The sequence below is a fragment of the Hibiscus syriacus genome, unplaced genomic scaffold, assembly GCF_006381635.1.
Source record: "Hibiscus syriacus cultivar Baekdansim isolate YM2019G1 unplaced genomic scaffold, ASM638163v2 tig00110577_pilon, whole genome shotgun sequence".
In the NCBI taxonomy this organism is placed as follows: domain Eukaryota; kingdom Viridiplantae; phylum Streptophyta; class Magnoliopsida; order Malvales; family Malvaceae; genus Hibiscus; species Hibiscus syriacus.
Window position 1 is genome coordinate 1,780,747 of NW_024062788.1, and position 20,087 is coordinate 1,800,833.

At 32.4% G+C, this 20,087-nt stretch overlaps 2 protein-coding genes across 3 annotated transcripts; both read left to right on the forward strand.

The window, feature by feature from the left end:
* The first annotated feature begins 530 nt into the window (after positions 1-530).
* Positions 531-4,582, forward strand: LOC120133141 (indole-3-glycerol phosphate synthase, chloroplastic-like). Its single transcript, XM_039149790.1, has 10 exons — positions 531-717; positions 797-1,038; positions 1,134-1,310; positions 1,922-1,996; positions 2,138-2,182; positions 2,286-2,450; positions 2,735-2,813; positions 3,768-3,850; positions 4,005-4,073; positions 4,489-4,582. The coding sequence occupies exons 2-10, from the start codon at positions 865-867 to the stop codon at positions 4,570-4,572; spliced, it is 951 nt and encodes a 316-aa protein (XP_039005721.1). The 5' UTR covers positions 531-717; positions 797-864; the 3' UTR covers positions 4,573-4,582.
* Positions 4,583-6,762: 2,180 nt separating this feature from the next.
* LOC120133163 lies at positions 6,763-9,531 on the forward strand. Of its 2 annotated transcripts, none has more exons than XM_039149811.1 (6): positions 6,763-7,205; positions 7,718-8,029; positions 8,122-8,167; positions 8,261-8,540; positions 8,905-8,968; positions 9,106-9,531. In XM_039149811.1, exons 1-6 carry the CDS (start codon positions 6,852-6,854, stop codon positions 9,307-9,309), a joined length of 1,260 nt encoding a protein of 419 aa, XP_039005742.1. In that variant the 5' UTR covers positions 6,763-6,851; the 3' UTR covers positions 9,310-9,531. The 2 variants fall into 2 exon arrangements, with proteins under 2 accessions (XP_039005742.1, XP_039005743.1); XM_039149812.1 differs by having other exon boundaries at positions 9,136-9,531.
* Positions 9,532-20,087: the final 10,556 nt, after the last annotated feature.

The following is a 20,087-nucleotide window of genomic DNA, read 5'->3' on the forward strand; positions in this document are numbered from 1 at the left end:
CATTTAAAAATTAATCATATTAATTAGTATGATTTATTATAAACTCAAAATCTTACGATTTTATTAAAATTTTATATTTCATCAATGGTGATATATAAATCACGTAAATGTCAAGTCAGGTAAATATCAGATCAATAACAAGTAAGATCATTTACAGGTCATTTTCATAACAGGTCAGGTTGAAAACATGTCGGGTAATACCAGTTATTTACCAGGTCAATCTCGGGTTTGAGTTCATATCAGTTAGATGCAGGTCGGGTATCATATATTCGGTTCAATTTCGGTTCATGTCGTTATCAGGTCGGGTTCAGATACATAATTTTCAAGTCCAACTCGGGTTCAAGTCAACACATATTTCAACTTGAGTCGATTTCGAATCGCTACAGCGCATGTCAAAAACAATTTTAACTCAAATTAATTTCAGTTAGTTTTATAAGAGTCAGGTTTTGATGCCCCTACCGCTGACGTCGGCGTTAACTTTTTATCGTATCACCCACCCGCACCGTATCGCAGCACCTCCCTTCCCCAAACAATTTAAAAACAACGGAGAAATGCAGAAGCAAGGGTTTTGCAATTGTAACAATGGAGGGGCTGATTTCTCTAAAGTCAACAACTGGAATTTCCTTGCAGTCTTTTCCTTCCTTTAATCAGCTGCCCAAGTTCTCAATGGACCTTTCTCTCCGTCGCTCAAATTTTCCCGCCATTCGAGCCCAGCAGGTTAATAGCAATAACAATATTATCAATATAAACATTCAATTTTACGTTTTCAATTGATTTTATTTTTTTGGGTGTGTAGCCCGAGACGATAGCCCCGAAAGGGGAAGAGGGGGAGATGCTTTGAAAGTAAAGGAATGGGAAGTTGGAATGTTCCAAAACGAAGTCGCGGAAAGTCAGGGTATAAGAATACGGCGACGGCCTCCCACTGGTCCGCCGTTGCACTTCGTGGGTCCCTTTGAGTTCCGTCTGCAGAATGAGGGCAATACTCCCCGTAACATACTCGAGGAAATTATTTGGAACAAGGACATCGAAGTTTCCCAGGTAATATTTACAGTTTTTTAATTTAATTTTATTTGAAATTCGTTTGCTTTTACATTTCTAGAATGTGTGGTGATGATGATTTTTGGGTTTGGCAGATGAAAGAGAGGAAGCCTTTGGTTACATTGAAGAAGTTTATCGACAATGCACCTCCGACTAGAGACTTTGTTGGAGCGCTTAAGGCTGCGCATTCGAGGACGGGATTGCCTGGTTTGATTGCCGAAGTTAAGAAGGCTTCCCCTAGCAGAGGAATTCTGAGAGAGAATTTTGATCCAGTAAAGGACTTTTGTTTTTCTTTTGTTTTTTAATAATTGAGCATCCATTTTTTATTATTCTACTCATGATGGATTGGATATTATCCTAGTATTAGCATTATTAGCTTCATTCTGGTTACTTGTGTGGTTATTATTGTATAAAGTTGAATTGTGTGTATTTGATGATGAATTTTATGGGGCATTTATCAATCTTCTAACATTGGTTGTGAAATTCCTAATGAAATTTTTTTATGCTGGAAGTTTGATTGGATTTTTCATAAAATCAAGATTCTTCCATAAAATAGGTTAGAGGCTTGAGGTTGGAGTATATAGATCAAGGCCTCATTATGCATACTTATGAAAGTTGATAAATAAATATATTATTAAATAAACATGTGCCAACTTTCTGTTTCCACTGTCATATCTAGAAGAAGAAGAATTATTCAAGTGTATATACTCTAAAAGATTAAGGTTTTCTTGAAATTATGCTAGGGAGGAAGTTTTCAAAATTGAAGAGTATGTTTCTCTCCAGAAAGAGTGAATTAAAGGAACTTTGTGTTTTTCTTCTATCATTCTATCCTTTTTATTAGCGAGTGATTATCATATATAAATATAAATGTTTCTCATTATAGGTTGAGATAGCACAGGCATATGAGAAGGGTGGAGCCGCTTGTCTCAGTGTTTTGACTGATGAAAAGTATTTTAAGGTACACAATAGTTGGTTTTCTGACTATTTTGTTCACTTCCACGGTCTCTCTCTCTTTCTCTCTCCAATATAGATTTTGAAAAAAGTTCTCTGGTCTGTATATTAGTATTATGACTTGCTTTTTACCTCCTTTTCAATCTAGGGAAGCTTTGAAAATCTGGAGGCAATAAGAAGTGCTGGAGTTAAGGTCTGTTGTCTGAGTAACGTTTTTAAGTCGATCTATAATCTTGATTTTTCTTATATGTACACTTGGTAAACCTGTATAAATCTTTCCCCTATAATGAATGCAGTGCCCCCTACTGTGCAAAGAATTTGTGATAGATGCTTGGCAGATCTATTATGCTCGAATCAAAGGAGCAGATGCAATACTTTTAATTGCTGCTGTTTTGCCTGATCTTGACATCAGATATATGGTTAAAATATGCAAGATGCTTGATTTGGCCGCGCTAATAGAGGTTAGACAGAGCTTCTTTATTATTGTTACCATCATCATTTTTCTATTGCTTTTTAATTGGTGAGGTGTTTTTTGGTTATGAAATGAAATTTACTTGGGAGTTGAATTTTCATAATTTATTGAGCATTTTGAAAAACCTCTTCCCCCCTTGATTCAATTATAAAGCATATTTAAGTCTTTTATGAGTTGTATAATTGAACCCATGGCTCCAAAATGAGCTTTTAGTATTACTAATTTTTTATATACTTCTTTCCAATAATAATATGCTTCTGTGTTTTTCTCTAGGTGCATGATGAGAGGGAAATGGATCGTGTTCTTGGTATAGAGGGGATTGAACTTATCGGTATCAATAATCGTAACCTTGGTAAGGTTTTGCTAGTTTCTGCAATTGTTAATTGTGTTGCCTCATGAGAATTATAATCCTTGTAGTTTAAAGTTTCTTCTTTGCTGTAACTTCTAGAGTTGTCTAAGAATGTGTACAGAGTTTTTTCATTGATTCATTCTGACATAAGAACCTTGTTCTATATTATTTCCCCCCTTACAAGTGTCCATAGTCAATATTTTGACAATCAGCTTACTAGTGACAATGCTAGACATCATTTGGTTGTGGAGTAGAAGGGGGGAATGAATTCCAAATCTAAAATCCAAGATTAATTCATCCCTTAATACCACATCCTTTTGAATATATACCTGGATAATATTTCCTCTAGTCAAAATCAAAATGTGCAATATAGTTAAGAGAGTTGTAGGTTTTTTTTTATCATTGCAGCCACCAATCACTCAATAGTCCAATATAAATTCTAACAAAATATCTTGGCTTTTCTAAATTTTAAATATTAAATTTTCAAAATAAATTTGTTTTGACTTTTGATATTCAGAAACAAGGGTACAAGTGAATAACAATCACATGCTTCTGTTGTAGGAAGCAGAATCTTTTAGGTTTGAGCTTTATAATGCCTTCAAATTGAATCTCTTAAGAAAAGAATTTGTCCTCACAGCTATATATTGGCAATCCAAGCATTTTTTTATTGGTTTTAGCCTTTTAGGTGTTGGTTTCTCCCCAAACTTGATGGCCGTTTTGTATGTACATTAGTCCTTTAAATAAGTATTGGGACTATTTGTTTTTTCATGTATATAAAATCGAAAATATCTATTACCTATGACTATAACGATCACAAATTCACAATTGAAGTGTCATATTGTTTCTTGTACAATAGTACAGACCAGTCTACCACAAACTTGGTAACCTTTATCTCTAACATAGACTGCGATCAATATTTAAGAGGATTCAATGATTCCCCTATTTTATTGTCTTCAGAAACATTTGAGGTAGATATCAGTAACACAAAGAAGCTTCTTGAAGGAGAGCGTGGCCAATTGATCCGTCAGAAAGATATAATTGTAAGCGAGCCTTCACCTTCTCTAAATTGAAAGCCCAACAACCTTCGCTATAATAATTTCAATGCATTAACAGATTAGAAGTTGCTTCACTTTTTCTATGGTACATGCAACTTATATATGTTTAAACAATCTATTTTTAAATTTACCACATCAGGTTGTAGGAGAATCTGGGCTATTTACACCGGATCATGTTGCTTACGTGCAAGAAGCTGGTGTTAAAGCGGTGAGTTACATTAAACAATTTGCTCGATATTAGAAATGTTTTTCTTTTATTTTCTTGATGATCTTGGATCAACAAGAATGTATTTTCCTATCTGTTGCATGTTACCATGTTAGAGTTAGGCAAGTGAAGAAAAACCTGAGAATAAGATTCTTTTTGGTACGGGGTTGGAGTAACATTGAGTTACTTTAAGGAAGTGTGTTACAAGGTGAAGGTGATAGACATCGACCTCGTAGAACTAATAATCCTACTTTTTTATATATGATCATCCAAGAACTAATCTGGTTCGTAAATTGAATGTGAGAAAATAATGTTTATGACTGCAATTTGCGACATTCGCTGCGAATTTGAAGTTAAATCGGTATCAACAGCTATGGAATCCATCTTTCATATGCTTATAGAGATCATTCCGTTACAGGTTTTGGTTGGGGAATCAATAGTGAAGCAAAGCGACCCTGGCAAAGGAATAGCTGGACTTTTTGGTAAAGACATATCCGTGTGAGTTTTAATAAAATGTTGGGAGACTCTCAAACGGCTGCGTTTCATGTGTTATTGTATAATTTAGCTTCTGGAATGGGGATAGTTGTACTAAACAATAAGCGATCCCTTTCCCCCGTGAAAAATAAATAGTAAACAATTTATTATTAAATTAATGACATGAATTTAAATCGAGTCCATGAACTACTTTTTGATTCTTTTATTGAAAAATGTGTAAATTGATTGCAATGTAATATTTTTATTGTAATTGACATTGTTATAAATTATATAATTTTTTAAATTAAATAAGATAATATTTTAGAGTAAAAATTATCATAAATTAATCCGTCTGCACAGCAAAATTACTCGTGAATTAGTCTTTCTACATTGTGAAAGAAGTGAAATTGTTTTTTTATTGTTGACGTGTGAATTATAAAAGAAGGTAAAATATTTTTTTTACTCTTTTTTATTTATAAATTTTATTAAATCTTTCATCATTAAAAAATACTTTAAAACATATTTTTATTAAAAATCATTAAAATATTATTATAAATGGTTCTCTCTATCAATTACATATTTTTTTTGGAATTACTTCATTATATATTTAAATATCTAATTTAGCAACGATTTAGTTCAGTTCTTTATATTTAAATAGTATATATAAATAATTCAGATCTTATAAATTCTTCACCCATATATTTTTTTATTTTTTTAAATGACAGCAAGTTAAAGTGAATACTATAAATAAGTAAATGTATGCAAATTGAATATTATATTTATTCAAATCATTTAAATTTTTAAATAAATAATATTATTATTTACTTCAATAATACCTGAAGTATCTTCTAAAGATATTTTAAAAATTCATTGTTTTTAAAATTTTAATCATCAAAGATAATAATTCAATATTTTGTCTAAGAATTTATAAGATTACTCTCTAGTATTTTAAAATTCATTATTTTTTATTAAATATATATTTTTTAAATTATAAGGTTACTCTCTAATATAAGGGAAAATTTTAAAATGGAGGTCAAACATTGATATTCACAACTAATTTTATAAGATCAAAATTATAAATGGACATTAAACTATATAAAAAACTGATCATTTTGGACACAAAACTTTCCAAAATTATATAATAGGCATTAAACTTTAAATTTTGTTACAAAATGGGTGCAACACCATTATCTACCATTAAAGAAGTGATGTGACATATTAAATTAATAAAAAAAATTATCTCATTTGATACTTTAATTGTAACTAAAATTTTATTTTACTATTAATTTAATTAAAATAATCTTGATTATGTTCCTTAAATTGAAAACAAAATGGGTATAAATAAATTAAAAATTATTTTTAGTGTCATATTATAAATATTGAATTTATACTATATAAACGACTTGATAAAGTTAACGGTTCTTTCAATTATTTTTATTGAAGTTTGAATGTATTTTTTAATTAATGTGATATTATAATTTTCTTGATGTATTTTTTAAAATTATGTTTAAACTTCTTAAACAAGAGTTGGATGCTTGAATCATATTGTTTAATAAAAAATAATTACATTGTTTGATAATTAAAAAAAATTTAATCTCAAAAATTATAAAACTTTAATTTTACAAATACAATCAAGATCAATAAATAATTAGTAATAAAATAATTTGATAAATAAATAAATAAATTTCAAAAGATTATAATTTTTTAATTTTAAAAATAAATTATTTTCATATTTGAAAATAAATTCTAGATTTTTTAATTTCTTTTAAAAAATTATTACTTGAAAAAATCAGAATAAAATTTAAATTATAATTAAGGACGAAAATGAGATATTTAATAATCACTCCCTCTAAACTCATCCTAATATAAGATTCTTAATCATTCGGATGATTAGAGGCACGAGTCTGAAAAAGAAAGAACTCACTATTAATAATAGTGAAACATCTTACAAACCAGCTCAATTTGATGGAAAATGATTATATGCCTCGGGCTTAATATACGGTTAAAAAAATATTATTAATTTTATTATTATTAAATAAAAAACGGATAAAAAATTACCAAAAATATTATTATTTCTATTAATTTTATTATTATTGGACGCTTTACCGATTTTATTATTGTTAGATATTTTATTAAAAATATTAAAAAATATTAATATTTTAAGTAAAAATAATAATATTTAGGTGCGCCCATTTATTTGTTCCTTATCCTTCGTATGTTTCTTTTTCTCTACAAAAATCCAAAAAAAATTGGTTACCTTTCAAACTTACAGCAAAGGGGAAAAAAAGCAAAGGCAAGCCGTCAGCAATGTCGCAATCCGGCGCCAGCCACTCCTCAGATACGGCGGATGAAGGCTACGACATGGAGTTCCGGTCGTACCCAGACGACGCCTGGTACAGTGTCCGATTATTGTTAGAGGGCGACAGAAGTGAAAAGCTGAGAATCAAGTACGACAAATTCCCCGACGATATAGACGACGTTTTCCCGGCTGAAAATTTTAAGTCGGAGAACGAGATTCACGATTTCGTTGGCAGGATACGTAAGGTCTCCGCCCAGCTTCAGGATCATGATTGCCCAAAGGTCGTCAAAGGCATGCGCGTTTGCGCTTCCGATACTTTTGCCGACGGCGAAGTTCTCTTTTACGATGCCATCGTCGACGATGTCCGTACAACTCTTTTCCCCTGGCCTTTCAAACTATGCATGTAATTTTATTTTTTGCCCATTTGGAAAAAAAGCTTAGTCTGTTCGGAAATGAAGGTCTTGCATATTTGCCATTCTTTTGCCTTCGGTATGGAACTGTTAAAAGACCTCATCTTGGTGTTAATTATTTCTTTTTAGCTTTAACAAAAAGGACATTTTTGTCTTTGTTGATTCTTGTAATATTGTTATTGCTTTTGTATTGGTATTTGGCGGACATCCCCTTTTTTGGCATTGAAGAATAGTAGGTCTATGCTCATGTACTTCAGATAAATATATATGCTGAGTCTGCAGGATTTAAATAGCTGTTCCTTATATAGCAGTGTAGGTGCTGTCTGAAACCGTTATTTCACGACCGCGATACTTGCGATTATGGCAATAGCAATGGACACAAACAAAAATGCAACCGCAATTTAAATCCCTGATGTTGAGTTCTTATTTATATTAAGAAAGTGAGCTATTTTTTCATCTTTCAGATTCTGCGTAAGGAGCACTTGAATCTGAATGGCCAAGAAGAGTGTAATTGCATCTTCCTGCTTTTTTGGCTGCATGGTCCTGATGTTGGCAATGTATCCGACAAGGGGGTTGCAAATATATGCCTTCCGCAAGATTCTGAGTTACACCCCAAAGTAGCAACTTTCATGGAGATAGCGACCCGAAACAGCGAGAAAGGCTCGTGCAAATTTGTTTCTGGAACTACTAGTAATGATCTTGTTGTTCAACTTAAAGAAAACAACAGTAGCCCGATTGTCAAACAGAAGCGGCGTCTCATTGGGAATTCGATACAGGTAACTTTTTTTGTATGTGAAGTTTAGGAGTTTATTTGTTTCCAAGTATATAGCAGTAGGGAGATATTGATGCTATACCTACCTATTTGTAGGGAAAGTATGCTCGGCAGTCTTTGAGTGAAGTGTGGCCATTTAAAGGTTTGTCCGTAATTTTATTTCTATAAATACTTGATTTAAATCAATAAATATTCTTACATATGTAATAGCAAGTTTTCTGTGCTATTGTTATAGGAGAGAATTGCGACGATAGACAGGATACTGATGTAGGAGGGGGTAAAAAGCTTTACTTAATACTAGTTCAAAATCTGGAAAAAGAATTATCTTCATTAACAGTTTCGAAGTTTATCTATAAACAAACTTCAATTGCAACACAAGTATATATTTTCCCGAGTTTACCATGGGAGCCATATACCAATGGTGTCATCATGTTGGATTGCAAAAGAGATGTCGAAGGACGGTTGTTTGATTTTTTGCAGAATCCTTATAATTTCATCGTATCCTCAAATGGGAGGTAAGTTATGACATATGCATATAATTGGGTTGTCTTTATAGCATTATAACTTCAGAATTAGTTTCATTAACTAGTGATTTTATCATCTTGTTTGTGCTACTATTAAACCCATCAGCATTTCATTGTTGGTTATTGACGCATTTATTGAGCTTGCACTTTTGATTCTTATTTTCCTAAATCCGATTTACATAGTACATATGATTTTGTTCTGTTCTTGTCCTTTTCGGGGATTTTTTGGTTACAAGTACCAGAGCTACAAAATGTGAATTTATCTTTTACATTCAGCTGAACTCTATTATAATTTTTCTTTTTGGATTAGTATACTTTTTGTTCTCAAATCATCCCTTCATATCACTGCCTGCAGACCATGGGTAGTCACTGAAAAATTGTCAATGACTGATCATTGGAGCTTGATGCTAAAATCTCCTGTAAGTCCTACTCGGGTGTATTAATTATATTTTCAGGACAATTAAAGGTTCCAAGACGTTCATGGATGCTTGCGCCAAAACCATCATCTTACAACCATTTCCCTCCATGCTTTTTGACACTATTTCTGCTGTATTAGGTGTTTGATTCAAGCATTTACAATGGACAGAACAAACTACCGAGTAGAAGGGATGGTTGCTTTAACAATGAATTGAAGGTTGTTTGTTGTAAAACCGAGGAATACGAGAAAGCGAAGAAACGAAGGGATTTGTTTTTGCAGTTTATTGATCATCAAAAGGGACTTTACAAGAGGCTATGCGAGGAAGAGAGGAGGATATGGTAGCCTTGTCTAGCAGACAAGTGCTCCAACACCAAGATATTTTGCATATAAACTCTCTGCAATGAAGTTGGTAAACTCTGGTATACAGTGTTCATATGTTGTATAGTAGCCTAGTAAACCACCTCTAACTTGGATGGTTTTGTGTTGTGCAAATGACCACACTGTATATGTCTGACACATGTGGATATGTGTCTTTTTTGACTTTGGTTTTGAATGGCAGTTCTTTTCGTAGGATAGATCATAACGATATTTTACATACTCTAGTTGAATCACATGAAAAGGGCCTCATCATTTCTTGCGAAGCATCAAGACATGAAATATATCACGAATTCGTGATCTTTAAGCTTTATTTTAGCCCTTAAGATTTAATTTCGTTCATTAATGTGAGTATTGCTATCTTTCTTTTTTAAGTTGACCAGACATGGATCAAGCATTGATTTTGAGTAAAGGTGAAGGACCTATCAACAATTACTCCAAAAATTAATATTTTTTTCTTATATTCAATCAAAAACATATTTTATTCTTATTAATGAAAAATAAAGTCCAAACCTTCACTTTCCTGCACCCATTCTAAATAGGAGGAATAACATGTCTGATTAGTAGGAGCATATGTTAGGGAAGGATTCACCTATATTATATTAGTGTTAAATATCAACTGTATAAAAAGTTTAAAATTTTTGGGAGTGAGTTCCACATTAGTGTAAGGGATCACTTGTCATATAAAATATATTAATATTTCATATGAAGACAATTCAATTAAATCAAGTATTAATAAAGCAGGTATCAAAACTGCAGTAAGAGGCAGGCTCACATAAACTTAAAAGCATTGTTTTTCCATCGCCAAAGCTCCAACAACCGATTCCAGCAGGACCTATCAGAGCTTCCGATGCCGCTCCGGTCTTAATGGATTATTTTGGAATGGGTACGGACTTGGTGTAGATATTTAATGTTCTCTCTTCACAGATCTATCTACTCTCTCAATCTGCATGAGTAGCTTGTATACAGCAAAACCATTTTTTCTGCTGTAATGTGAGTATTTTGAAATCGATAAAAAGATGAAGCAACAATACTGTAACACCCCAACCCGTACCCGACTCGAATACGAGTCCGAGATGTCACATTGACTTTTAAAACAATATTCTTATGAAATAACAAAACATTTGGACTTATATTAAGAAAATACGATCATATACTGTAGAATTATGTTTCATTATAACAAATTTAAAAAAAATACGTTTTCATGAACAATACTATACAGTATGAATTGTACTATTCTGTATGAACAGTATTGCTCATGAAAACTTAAATAGTTCTATACTGCTACAGTAACTTCGACAAAACATGTATAAAACTCATAAAAATTTAAGCTTTCATCAGTATAAAATTTCCATTTACATATATATATTTAAAACATTACAAAACTCAATCATATGATTTTACAAAACTGATCTAGAACATATCGGAGTCAAATTTTTATTTACATGCTAACCACTATCATTATTACAAAATACATACTATTCAATTCTTTTTGATTTGATCTTTGGAAAGGAAAAACTGACCTCTTTGGAAAGGAGAAATTGACCTGTCTTGCTTAACTTTTATCATTCTTCCTCTTCTCGGAACCTACGTATGAAACAATCACACGCTAAGTCGTTGACTTTGTGAGACATATAAAATATATAATAAAATCATAAATCATTTCATCTAACGGAATTCATACATGTACATACATACATGTCATCATTTATGTTTCTATCATATTCATACACTATTATCATTCATATTTCTTATCTCTTGTTCATATAATCTCTTATGCTCTTATCATATATTTTATATCTCATTCTTATAACAGATGCAATAACTCATAACACACGTATATCATTTCATACAATTCATATCACACATAATATATATTACATACATTATATTCATGATTATCTCTTTATTAACCCATGTACATTATTGAAACTCAAGGTATGTGAGTACACTAAGGTTGTGTACACATCATGTCACCACAACTCGTATAATAATCTGTCCATATGTCCCGAAGAACATAGGTAAACTGTCCATATGTCCCGAAGAACATAGGTAAACTGTTCATATGTCCCGAAGAACATAGGTAAACTGTCCATATGTCCCGAAAGACATAGGTAATATTATCCATATGTCCCGAAAGACATAGGTAATCCTGTCCATATGTCCCAAAAGACATAGGTAATCATGTCCATATGTCCCGAAAGACATAGGTAATCCTGTCCATATGTCCCGAAAGACATAGGTAATACTGTCCATATGTCTCGAAAGATATAGGTAACCCTCGACTCTTGGCATGCCAACTATACCCTTAGCTCTCATATCACATAACATTGGCACTATCATTATGCTTTATATATTTATTCTCTTCTGTCACATACCACATGTATGTGTAAACATATATCTCATAATATATCATAAATTATTCAAGTATATTCACATATCACATTGCTATGTCTTCTCATAGACATATATTCACATAGTCACGTAGCTCACTTACCAGTAGATCACTTCCATATAATTCACATATTACATGTACCTTTTCTCATATATCTCATATCATATAATTTATGCTATGTCCTCTTATGTTCACATGACATAATGCATACAAATCATATTCACACATGTTTTTACTCATGAATTCATACATGATACAAATCATGTCATTCACATGTTTATATTTATTACTTCATGTACTATAATTATAGGAAATAACACTTTTCTGGTGTTCATATGACATGTAAATCATTGTCATATCTTGTTCTCATATGTTTCCCATACATCACATATATCACATATTCATATAGGCTCACGATTTTTATCACCTATCATGTCATTTCACATATACACTTTTATTACATTAAAAGATGGACATGTAGTCTTATGTGACCTATCAATACTATCTGTTCATATAATCTCCTTTTACCTTATAAGTAAATACTACTTATTTTATCTCACCTTTCTATTTATTTTCCAAATTATTTATATCAATTCACATGGTTTATTACACAACTTATATCACCTTTTCATGTATTACAGATATCTCGTCGCATATCTTATATCTTGTCATCATATCATTACATACAAAAACATGTCAACACATATAATCAAGCATACATACATTTCATGTCATTCACATACTTATAATCAAGACTTCATGCACTATAACTATAGGAAATAGACTTATCACAAGTCCAATTTCCATATAATTCTATAAAATAAGATGCACTCACCTTGACACTTTATATATATCCAAATCCCCTTCTATGATTTATCTCTTTGGATTGATCCTAACTTTGCAGTCGTTTCAGAACTTGCTTGTGCTCGATATCTACACAATCATACATTTTTAAGGTAATTATCAGATATCTACACCTTGAAATTTGATGTTAATAACTTAAACGAATCTAATAGACTCATATTCACTTTTTCCTTTAGGGGTGTACCGATGCACTATAGGTGCATCGGTACCCAAAATAGCTTCGAAATTTTCATGCATCGATGCCTGCGGGTGTGTATCGATGCACCTTCAAAATTGGTCTTAGTACATCGGTACCCATTCATAGTGTACTGATGCACCTGTCAATAATAAACTGACTTCACCGAAAATTCCACAACTTTTTCATTAAACTTCCTCATATAAAACTCCTTTCATACCATTAAATTCAACTACTATTACTTAAACCAACTTATATCCATATAAACCATCTTTATCTTCCATATCTCATCATGATTCTTAAAATTAAGAATCATACCCAATTTTCCATGTTATCCAAACTTTGATTCAACACTTATAATTTCTTATTCACACCTATGACAAGTCAAATTCAACTTCTAAATTCATTTATACATCCTTATTCAAAATTTCACTTATCCACTTCTTATCTTTAATCCTTCATAACTTCTTCATATTTTGATTTTAAGATAACTTAAGCTTTCCTTAACCTTAAGTGTCACCTAAGGATCATAACCCAACATTTAATTCAACAAATAATCAACTAATTAAGAAACTCACCTTAGCTTGGGTTTCACGTTGGAGAAGAGAAGAAGATGAAGAAGAGAATTGTCTGGAACTTATTTCCCAAAACATATGCTCCACATGGGTATTATAATACTCATTAATTATTATTTTATTATTTCCTTTGTTCAATGACCCTTTTGCCCCTCTCCTTCTCCTTCATTTGTTAAATCATCATACTCAATACATTTCAATTAATTCATTCACTTTTCAATTTATCTAATCTGGTCATTGAATTTTTAAAATCTTATACTTTAATCACTAACCCGGTATTAAGGATGTTACAAATACTCAGACAGCTGAATTTAAAAGCAAAACAACATGCCCTTGATTAAAACTTAAAAGGTCCAGACGACCAAAAAAAGAACTTGCCAGTACATTGCATTGCACTAAAAAGCTAGATGCTTCTTAATCATTCTCGAAAAGAAATCAAATTACGGTCAAATAAGAATCAATGATATATTCATCAAGGTCTTAATTTTCTTTTCATTCCATGAGATGCAAAACACCAGATGGAATAAAAGAAAGAAAAAGGAACAGCAATATCGCATGATGGTATTTAAAAGAATCAGAAAGTTGCATCAATACAGGTTGAGTTAACCAAAGGTGATGATATAAAAAAAGTGAGCTTTTTTACTATGTTCTACCCCAAGGGCAAGAACCGACTAAACAAGTAAACAGAGCAGTCACCGCAAGCAAAGAGAGGGTGGTAGTACTATAAGTAGCTCTTCTCTGTTTGATAAATCAGAAAAGGAAGTGCCTAGTTGTAGCTAAAAACAAATTTACGTTAAATATATCCCTTTTATGAACGAGAGAAGCAACGTTTCAAAACAATAAAATTTAATTGTGTAGTTCTAAGGGTGAACAAAGTGCTCCAAAAAGAACCAGAAGGATCTTTACAAACCGCAATAAGAATTAGGCATAAGCAGGATTACTACTCACTTGCGGCTTTCCAGAAGCAACATCTTGCTTGCATGCGGGATCATTAGTCCCAAGTGACGCAACCTTCCCACCTGTCTTTTTCTCATCTCGAGCCTTGTTGAAGATAACTGTAAACCCCTCAGCTGATGCTGGGTCATTGACATCCCATTCACCGAACTTAGGCAATGGTCGACCCTTATCCTGTAACCATAACAGCTCATTCAATGGATCCATCATTTCAAAGAAACTTGCCACAAATTAATACATTCATGAAACGATTCAGCCTACGTAAATTCCAGAACTGAAATCATGATATTTGATCATTAAAGAAAAATAACATAATAAAATACGGCGTTTTTCCCGAAATATCACCTTTACCCTATAATTTTCTCTGTCAGGCACACTTCAAATTATTTTTCCCGATCTAACACCATTTGCAGTAAGGCACGCCCCCTGCAGCGCGCTTTACGCTGACATGGACACACGTGGCATAAGGAGCCCCCCAGAGCGCGACCCCTGGGACGCGCCTTACGCCACGTAGAGTTATAGCGCGGGTCAGGGGCCGCGCTTTTCAATTATCAAATGCTCAATTATCAGACATGCCCGAGCCCTAACTGTGTGATCCGGCCAGACGAAAGTCACCAAGATGTTGCAACCACATACAGTGAACTTGGTTGCGCGATTTGTTCGGCATCAGCAACTCTCCTATCAACTGCAGTATGCATGCCCGTGCATACATTTTAACTTCATCATCAGAGGCGTCCTCGCTTAACTCCCGAAAATTGACATCTAACCAATTTAACGGTATCCGACCACCGTTTAAACTTTCCGGGACACGTCCTAGATAGTTCCGGCACAAAGCAGTTCATGAACCGTGTTTCATCCCCGATATCACATCTCCATCCACCGGAACCCCCAGGTGCATAGAAACATCCTCAAGTATAATCGTGCACTCTCCACACGGAAGATTGAATGTGTGGGTCTCCGGCCTCCACCGCTCCACTAAGGCAGAAATAAGGTATGGTTCTATCTTACAGTAACCCTCATATCTACCTATGTGACTGAATCCAACCTCTACTAAATACGGCATGACACGGCTAGGTATCACTAACTTAAGATTCCTAATAAAAGGATCTAATACACGATACCTCTCCTAAAATTAAATAATTCCAAAATTAATTTTTAAACTAATAATCATGCATCATGCATTAAATAAATAAATTATTACTAATAATTTAAATGATATTAAAACGTTAAAATGTTACCGTATCAGCAAAATATCGCGATATATGATTGTCATCCAAGCGAAATAGACCTCATTCCATTCTATATCTGCAAAAAATATTAATTAAATAAAATATTAAAAATTTTAAATACTTAAATAAATTACAAATAAAATATTAAATATAATAAAATATATCTTAAACAGTTAAAATAGAATATAAGAGTATTTGAGAGAAGTTGAGATGATGTAATGAAAGTGATTGAGAATAGGGGTATTTATAGGGAGGGGGTGGGGTGTGCACGACCAGGGTAGGGGTAATTAAACCTAAGGCGCGCCACAGGGGGCGCCTTTCTGACACGTGTCAGCATTAAAGGTAAAGCGCGACCCTACCCCGCGCTATACTCCACGCGGCACCAGATCAGCGTAAAGCGCGCTGCAGGGGGCATCTTACCTCACGTGGCGTCATATCAGCGTAAAACACGCTGCAGGGGGCGCGCCTTACTGCAAAGAGTGTTAGATCAGGAAAAATAATCTGAATGGTGCCTGACATATAATATTAAAGGGTATATGTGATATTTTGAGAAAAACGTCATAAAATACGGCGATTTGACCAAACTAACACCCTTTAATCAAATATCTCCCTTTTTAGCACCGTTTGTTCTATATTTCCCGAAGTGGCACCCTTTCGGCTGAGGTGGCGAAAGGCGCATCCCCGGGGACGCTCCTTTCATTAAATGTCTTAAATGCCCATCCGATTTTTCACCAACTACCCCTCCTCCTCCCCTATATAAACCCCCTCAACCCCCCTCATTCTTCACACCAAAATCTTCTTCTCCTTTCTTATATAACTCAAATTCTCTAAATCTTTGAGTTTTAAATTTCTTATTAGTGGTAATAAATTTATTTTTCAGTTATTTTTTTAAATAGTTATTATATTTTATATTAATATAATAATATAAATATTATTTTTTATTAAAATAATATTTATATGATTATTATATATTTAAATTTATTAATTAATTATTTTTGTGCTAATTATTATTTTTTGTCTACAGTTATAATGGAAAGTGAAATGCTGTTGCGATTGGATGCTGACCATATCTCCATACATTTTAGCGATATGGTAATATTTTTTTATAATTAATGTTAATATTTATTGTTATATTTAATTTAAATTTATTATGAATTTATATTAATTTTAATTTTTTATAATGCATATTATTTAGGATACTGATCGTATTTTAGAGACATTTAAATTTAAATTTAAATTTATAGTATTCAAAATTTAACATTAAATTCAAGTTAGATTATTCCAATTGTATTCAAAATTAAAATTTATATTCCAATTATAGTTCACAATACTTAAATTGAAATTAAATTTATCCATACATATGATTTTATCATTAACATATATATTAAAACGTATACATTAAAATCAACTTATCACTTCACATTTATTCGTAAAAACATGTCGATGCTCATTGCATACAATTTCAATGTCACAATAAACTTATCACTTCACATTTATTCAATTTATCCATAACATTTTATCTAATTTATTCAAACTTCACATAACGTTTTAATTTAAGTTATGAACTTAAATTTATCTATATATATAATTTTATCCTTAACTTGCTGAACTTCCAAAAGAAGTTAAATTTTGGTTACAATTTACTTGATTTCACCATCCATCTATAGTTCCCCAAGAACGCGCCCTCGGGAACGCGCCTTCACGGTCCCCTAAGGAATAATAGGTATTGACATGAATAGTTCCCGGGGGACATAAGTAACATAATAGGGTAATGATAACATATTCTCTGACAAAATAATGAAAGGTGCGCCCCCGGGAACGCGCCTTCACTGCCCCCTAAGGAATAATAGATATTACATGAATAGTTCCTGGGGGACATAAGTGACATAATAGTGTAATGATAACATATTCTCTGACAAAATAATAGAAGGCGCGCCCCTGGGAACGCGCCTTCACGGTCCCCTAAGGAATAATAGGTATTGACATGAATAGTTCCCGGGGGACATAAGTGACATAATAGGGTAATGATAACATATTCTCTGACAAAATAATGGAAGGCGCCCCCTGGGAACGAGCCTTCACGGTCCCCTAAGGAATAATAGGTATTGACATGAATAGTTCCCGGGGGACATAAGTGACATAATAGGGTAATGATAACATATTCTCTGACACAATAATGGAAGGCGCACCCCCGGGAACGCGTCTTCACATGAATAGTACTCTGGTTATAGACACTATTATATGTAACGTATTATGTCACTTATGTCCCCCGGGAACTATTCATGTCAATAACTATTATTCCTTAGGGGACCATGAAGGCGCGTTCCCGGGGGGGCGCCTTCCATTATTTTGTCAGAGAATATGTTATCATTACCCTATTATGTCACTTATGTCCCCCGGGAACTATTCATGTCAATACCTATTATTCCTTAGGGGACCGTGAAGGTGCGTTCCCGGGGGCGCGTCTTCCATTATTTTGTCAGAGAATATGTTATCATTACCCTATTATGTCACTTATGTCCCCCGGGAACTATTCATGTCAATACCTATTATTCCTTAGGGGACCGTGAAGGCGCGTTCCCGGGGGCGTGCCTTCCATTATTTTGTCAGAGAATATGTTATCATTACCCTATTATGTCACTTATGCCCCCCGGGAACTATTCATGTCAATACCTATTATTCCTTAGGGGACCGTGAAAGCGCATTCCCGGGGGCGCGTTCTTGGGGAACTATAGATGGATGGTGAAATCAGGTAAACTATAACTAAAATTTAACTTCTTTTGGAAGTTCAACAAGTTAAGGATAAAATTATATATATAGATAAATTTAAGTTCATAACTTAAATTAAAACGTTATGTGAAGTTTGAATAAATTAGATAAAATGTTATGGATAAATTGAATAAATGTGAAGTGATAAGTTTATTGTGACATTCAAATTGTATGGAATAAGCATCGACATGTTTTAACGAATAAACGTGAAGTGATAAGTTGATTTTAATATATACGTTTTAATATATATGTTAATGATAAAATCATATGTATGGATAAATTTAATTTCAATTTAAGTACTGTGAACTATAATTGGAATATAACTTTTAATTTTGAATACAATTGGAATAATTTAACTTGAATTTAATGTTAAAATTTGAATACTATAAATTTAAATTTAAATTTAAATGTCTCTAAAATACGATCAGTATCCTAATAATATGCATTATAAAAAATTAAAATTAATATAAATTCATAATAAATTTAAATTAAACATAACAATAAATATTAATATTAATTATAAAAAAATATTACCATATCGCTAAAATGTCTGGAGATATGATCAGCATCTAATTGCAGCAACATTTCACTTTCCATTATAGTTGTAGACAAAAAATAATAATTAGCACAAAAAATAATTAATTAATAAATTTAAATAAATAATAATTATATAAATATTATTTTAATAAAAAAATAATATTTATATAATTATATTAATATAAAATATAATAACTATTTAAAAATATAACTGAAAAATAAATTTCTTATCACTAATAAGAAATTTAAAACTCAAAGATTTAGAGAATTTGAGTTATATAAAAAAAGAGAAGAAGATTTTGGTGTGAAGAATGAGGGGGGGTTGAGGGGTTTATATAGGGGAGGAGGAGGGGTAGTTGAGAAAAAATCGGATAGATATTTAAGACATTTAATGAAAGGCGTGTTTTCGGGGATGCGTCTTTCACACGTGGCAACTGAATCAGCAAATAAAAGTAAAGCGCGTCTCCGGGAATGCACCTTTCGCCACCTCAGCCGAAAGGATGTCACTTCGAGAAATATAGAACAAACGACACTAAAAAGAGAGATATTCGATTAAAGGGTGTCAGTTTAATCAAATCGCCCATAAAGTACAGCTGGTTCAGAAAGATGACATTGACATGTACAGAATAGAAGTACACAAAATTCCACATAACTGTACTTGTTACATCTAAGCAATGAGCTAGTTAAAAAATGTTGAATGCACATGATTTAGAGCAAGGCTAGGATAAAATTTAAAACATTAACATTAAAATTTTATTCAGTACGAACAAACGATAGCTAAAAAAACAAAAATCAGCAACACCAATTAGCCATAAAGGCACTAATAATAACTGTATTTGATTTTTTTTTATATAAAACTATCCATCGAATTCCTTCAAATGTCAAAAATTGAAAATTAGGAAATGAATTCACGTGTCACATATTATATATATTATAGATATTAATATATAAGCGCAAACGATGAAACGCCTCTAAACATTTTTTTCAAAAAGGAATTTATAGGTGAATTAGAAGCGTAATCCGTAAAAATAAAATCTGAGAAAGGAAATAATAACAGAAATAATAATTAAATTTCTGTATGATCGAATTCTTTAAACGCAATCAAATTAAGAAAAACAAAGAACATAATACAAAGGTAAACATAATTCATTCTGAAAGAAAAAGATAACTAACTAAGAACATTGAGGAAGAGGAAGCAGATTCAACAGAAGATGATAAAAACAAGAGGATATAAAATTAAAACGAAC

What these genes read in the sequence shown, in the direction of transcription:
- LOC120133141 (XM_039149790.1), top strand. Translation starts at nt 865, where the DNA reads ATGTTCCAAAACGAAGTCGCGGAAAGTCAGGGTATAAGAATACGGCGA. An exon ending in TAAGAAGTGCTGGAGTTAAG is followed by an intron (nt 2,183 to 2,285) that starts GTCTGTTGTCTG and finishes TAATGAATGCAG; the next exon opens with TGCCCCCTACTGTGCAAAGA. An exon ending in TCCGTCAGAAAGATATAATT is followed by an intron (nt 3,851 to 4,004) that starts GTAAGCGAGCCT and finishes TTACCACATCAG; the next exon opens with GTTGTAGGAGAATCTGGGCT.
- LOC120133163 (XM_039149811.1), top strand. Translation starts at nt 6,852, where the DNA reads ATGTCGCAATCCGGCGCCAGCCACTCCTCAGATACGGCGGATGAAGGC. An exon ending in TCATTGGGAATTCGATACAG is followed by an intron (nt 8,030 to 8,121) that starts GTAACTTTTTTT and finishes ACCTATTTGTAG; the next exon opens with GGAAAGTATGCTCGGCAGTC. An exon ending in GCTTGATGCTAAAATCTCCT is followed by an intron (nt 8,969 to 9,105) that starts GTAAGTCCTACT and finishes CTGCTGTATTAG; the next exon opens with GTGTTTGATTCAAGCATTTA.